This window comes from Mustela erminea, chromosome 3 (genome assembly GCF_009829155.1).
Source record: "Mustela erminea isolate mMusErm1 chromosome 3, mMusErm1.Pri, whole genome shotgun sequence".
Taxonomy (NCBI): Eukaryota; Metazoa; Chordata; class Mammalia; order Carnivora; family Mustelidae; genus Mustela; species Mustela erminea.
Window position 1 is genome coordinate 7,582,790 of NC_045616.1, and position 5,567 is coordinate 7,588,356.

Below are 5,567 nucleotides of genomic sequence, written 5' to 3' on the forward strand. Positions count from 1 at the left end.
GGGAGAGACAAAAGTCTTAGGAAAAAATAAAAATTTGAACCAGGTCTATAATGATAAGTAGAATTTGAGAAAAGAAATAGAAACACATTATTATGACAGGTGAAAGATACATCAATTACAAGTAAATGGAGGCACAAGTTACTATACCCATATTGTACAAATCAACAAGATCAGCTTAATGTAAGAATTTATGTGGAACAGGAGTTAACAATGGAATTTAATTTACATTATGGAAGCAGATATCTCATTCTTAGTAAATGCAGAATCTAGCTATTCTTTTATACATTTATTAAATGCCTGCTTCAGGCCCAAACCAGTCTAGATGGTAGAGAAGCAAGTGACCCAAACATAGGGTAAGCTCCTAAAATGTTCTCAGGCTGAAGCAGAGGCCAGAAAGTTACTGTAGTGGCAGAATAGGAAGATGAATATAGACACAAGGAAGAGGAAATCAGGCATTTCTGGGAAATGATGTTTGATCCTGGTTGTATAGGTAAATAGAACCCCCAGCAGGTTAATGTAGGAGAAAGAGAAGTTAGCTCATGCAAAGGAACAGAAACTAGAGGTGTGCTTTTCAAGCAAGATGAAGGGGGTGAGGTTGATGAGAGAGGAAGTATGTGATTACAGCCCAGAACAGATATAACACTAGGTACACACCTGGTGTTTGGAGGGTTTCTGAAGACTTAAGCAACAGAGAGAAAAAAATGAGCATTGTAATTTCCAAATATTACTCAAGGATGGTATTACTCCCAGGAATATTACTTGGGTAGAACAGCATGAAGGATGGATTAGGTTGGATATAACAATCTCAGTTATTAATAGAAAGTCTCACCCTATAGCAACAAGGTCATCCAGTGGATCATTTTAACTCATTCTTGAATTTTGTGAAGAATTATTTTTCTGGTATTCTCAAAGACCAGGGACCCAAGCAAATTACTTCTAATGGATTTGTTGCTTGGAGAAAATATTTTTAAAATACTTTTATTTTTCTTTTCAGTGTTCCAGAATTCATTGTTTATGCACAACACCCAGTGCTCCATGCAATATGTGTCCTCCGTAATACCTACCACCCGGCTCATCAAACCTCCCACCCATCTCCCCTCCAAAACTCTCAGTTTGTTTCTCAGAGTCCACAGTCTCTCATGGTTCATCACCCTCTCCAGTTTCCCCCAACTCACTTCTCTCCATCTTCCCATGCCCTCCATGTTATTCCTTATGCTCCACAAATAAGTGAAACCATATGATAATTGATTCTCTCTGCTCGACTTATTTCACTCAGCATAATCTCTTCCAGTCCCATCTATATTGGTGCAAAAGTTGGATATTCATCTTTTCTGATGGAGGCATAATACTCCATAGTATATATAGACCATATCTTCTTTATCCATTCGTCCATTGAAAGGCATCTTTGTTCTTTCCACAGTTTGGCAACTGTGTCCATTGCTGCTATGAACTTTGGGGTACAGATGGCCCTTCTTTTCACTACATCTCTATCTTTGGGGTGAATATCCAATAGTGCAATTGCAGGATCATATGGAAGCTCTATTTTTAATTCCTTAAGGAATCTCCACATACTTATTCAAATTTGACCCCTCTGTAACTTTTCCAGGTGTGATACAGTTTTCCTACTGAAACAAACAAACAAACAAACCTCAGTATATATTTCCTTCTCTTCCAAGTGAGAATACATTTAAGGAAAGATATTATCCTATATAATGGTACTTATACTGATAACAGCAAATCCTTCAAATAGATTTTTCAATAGCACATTTCTAGATTCCAGCTCAACCTCCCCCCAAATACCCAGTGTATCAATGACCCAATTTTAAAATGTTGCCTGAACGAAGAAAAAATATAGATGTGGTTTGGCAGCTTCAAACATGGTGCCTCTAGATTTTTACAGTCTGACCCGTATTTCCATTAATGAAGGGTTTTTTTTTTCATAACTTCTCCATTCTTCTCCTCATTTTAAGCAAGTTATTAAAGATACCAGAATTTTTTAAAATATGAAGTTTCTCAACCACGTTCCTTCTGCCTATCTTATAATGGTTACATTGAATTTTTCAGCAAAATTCTATTTAAGCCCTATATTTTTATTTTCAGTGAGCTTCTTGCCTGTTGGGGTACGGTGGATTAGGCATTCCTGCCAGTTTTGCATCACCATAGATTTGCATGCTTTTCTTGCAGCAGAGGAGTGAAAAGGTCAGGTTTCTGGCCTCCAGGTGTAGATTCTGGCTTTATGCTGTAGCAGCTCTGATCTTTCCTAACAAGGTTTCATAAGCCCCTGAGCCTCAGTTTCTTTCCACTTACTACTTATGCTCACCATTTATTTAGCACCATTTTTTAATGTGCAAATAGTGTGTAAATTAAGTGTAAAGATCATCTATCTGGATATGAGGAAATTGTAGAGGGCTCTCTAGTTGTTAAAATACGGGAAGCAGGAATTGAACCATGAAAACAAACTTCCGCTCTTCCCATACAGTTTCATGGGTACTGTTGTGCTTTTGGTTTTTTGTTTATTATTATTATTATTATTATTATTATTATTTAGTAAAATGATCACTTTGAGAATAGACAAGTCATTTATTTCAGTATACCTTCTATTCCCATGCATCCTTTTGGGCACTCAATCTTTCTCCAAACCCTGAAAGCTGAACATTATCTTTTGCATTTTCATGCAAGAAGGCTGAGGTTCAAAGTGATGTTATTCTCCCAAAGTCCTCAGTTCACTCAGTTTCTCATTATCCCAGAATAGTCATAGGCAGAATGCAGATTGAGAAAAATTTCTCCAGTTAAAACACTGTGCTTATCTCCCTACAATGGGTGTTCCAAGCATATACATAGTGCCTACCCCTGAAACAGAATCCTAAGATGCTAAGTCCCATTTCCTGAATCATGTTTTTTCCTTCATTTTTTATTAAAATTAACCTATATTTGCTACTATTGATTACACACTGCCTAAAAATGCTTACAAAATAGCATTTTTAAAGAACCAGAATAATCCCCTCCCAGTATCTTCAGGGTTTCTCATCACACTTAAAGATAATCAATCCCAGAATACTGCTTTCTCTCCTCCTGAAACACAGCATTACATTTGCCTCTCTTATGTGGTGGTACTTTTTCTGATTCAGAATGTGTCCAAAATTGTGAACATTTACAAGTAACTCAATACACTGTGCTGTAATATCCATGAGTCAAAAGAATTAAATATATGTCAAAATGCAAGGTGCTCATTCCTAGTTGCCTGACAATATGGTACAGAAATAGTTCCTACTTGAACTCATTTTTCCAATTTCACTGACTGTATCTAATAATAATTCTGTTACCCCTTTGTCCCTTATCATTTGACACATAAATAGATATAACACTATAATTTCTAATACTTTCCAAAAACTTCACTCGATTTTTCATTTTCCTTCCTTCATTAAAAGCTTTGTTTCACGCTCATGGTGTTTGTTTTTACCAAACCCAGATTGCATAGACTCTTTTTTTTTTTTTTAAGGATTTTATTTATTTATTTATTTATTTGACACAAGCAAGCAGAGAGGAAGGCAGAGAGAGAGAGGGAAGCAGGCTCCTCACCGAGTAGAGAGCACAATTCAGGGCTCAATCTCAGGACCCTGAAATCATGATCCAAGCTGAAGGCAGAGGCTTAACCCACTGAGCCACCCAGGTGCCTCTATACATAAAAAACTTAAAGCCTCCTATTTCACATGTCTTTCTGTATAAGTAAGTTCTATGAAATTTTTGTGTAATCTTCAAATATAATGTACAAAATTATAAATAAACTCTGCATGGTTTTAAATAGCTTTAATAAATGTCAAATAAAGTACAGATCCAAAATTTTAAAAATAAATTACAACAGTCACACTTACTCTCTAAACTGTGTCTCTCTCTTTCCAGCCATACATAGGATGGTTGCCATGGAAGGAGAAAATGTGAGTTTCCCCAGCACGATTGTGTTGCTAGAAATGTAGATTATCCATGGCTAGAAATGCCCCTCTTTCAAGTTGTCCTGGTCTTTTACATCTTCACACTGATGGAGAACAGCTGCATCCTTTCCATGGTGGAGCCCCGAATCCAGACCCCCATGTACTTTTTCCTGGACAATCTCTCTGTGCTGGATCTTTGTGTCACCTGCACCATTGTGCCCCGGCTGCTGGACAACCTGTGGGGGCCAGAGAAGACCATTGCTTTCTGGGGCTGCATCACCCAGGCTTACCTCTTCCACTGGACAGGATGCACTGAATGTGCCCTCCTGGCAGTAATGGCTTTTGATTGCTATGCGGCTATCTACCAGCCCCTCCAGTACACTCTCATCATGTGGCCAGGGGTGTGTGTGCAACTGGCAGCAGCTGCCTGGTCCAGTGGTCTGGCCAACTCAATACTCCAAGCTACGCTCACTCTTCAGCTCCACCACTGTGGTCACTATACACTTGACCACTTCTTCTGTGAAGTACCTGTTCTGATCAAGCTGGCCTGTGGTGACACCACAGTTAATGACCTGTCCTTGGATGTGGGAGCCATCCTTTTTGCACTGATGGCTCCTCTGCTTGTGTTAATCTCCTACACATTCATGGCCAAGGCTGTGTGGAAGTTATCTTCAGCTAATGGAGGATACAATGCCCTCAGCACCTGCAGCTCCCACTTGGTGGTTGTCATCATGTACTTTGGACCAGCCATGTACATGTACCTCCAATCCCCTACCAATAGCACCCAGGCCAAATTCATGTCCTTCTACTGTGTTATCACCCCACTGCTCAACCCACTCATCTATACCCTGAGAAACAAGGATGTGAAGAGAGCATGGGAAAGGATCCTACAACCCCAGAGTGAGGTAAAATTCTAAAAAGGATAGAAATCATTAAAAAAAAAAAAAGCCCAGGTAATCTCTGCCTGTCTTCTGGGCCAATCACATGCACAACTCAGTAACTATCAACAAGTCTGTTTCCAAATGAGTGTCCATGAGCCCCAAGGAAAGTGTTCCCATCTCTTAACATCAACCACCCTAATGCCTAGAGAAACTCTTTCAACTAGAAAGTACTTGGTTCTGAAATCTCAAGTGAAGCAATCCTGCTCCTTTTGACCTTCCTCAAATGTCTGGATCTCAGTGGAAAGAACGATTCCACACATCCATAGGAGGGTAAGCAACACAACATTTTCAAATCCCTTTCTATAACAGCTCCCATTTACCAGATAGCATATAAGAAAATTTGCCAAAAACTTTTGTACGGATCCCAACAAGATATTTAAGTAAGAATTCATTGGATTGATCACTTCTTATATGCAGACTTTTTAATCTCTCCTGTCTCTGAGGATCTCAGATGCTCTCTCCTTTCTCAAACACCTTATCACCCTATAATTTATCATATTTTTACTTCATCAATGCCTTTTCCATCTATCTTTGATGATTCATTCATTAAAACAATTTCAGGGGCGCCTGGCTGACTCAGTTGGTGGAACATGAAACTCTTGATCTTGGGGTTATAAATTTGAGCCCCATATTGGTTTTAGAGATTACATAAAAATAAAATCTTAAAAAGAAAAAAAAAAACAATTTTAACCTCCCC

At 38.6% G+C, this 5,567-nt stretch overlaps 1 protein-coding gene across 1 annotated transcript; it reads left to right on the forward strand.

Moving 5' to 3' along the window:
• Window positions 1-3,911: 3,911 nt before the first annotated feature.
• LOC116585785 (olfactory receptor 15-like) lies at window positions 3,912-4,846 on the forward strand. The gene is given in 2 exon segments (XM_032335037.1): window positions 3,912-3,969; window positions 3,972-4,846. Coding segments are annotated over 2 exon segments (933 nt in total).
• The last annotated feature ends 721 nt before the right edge of the window (window positions 4,847-5,567 follow it).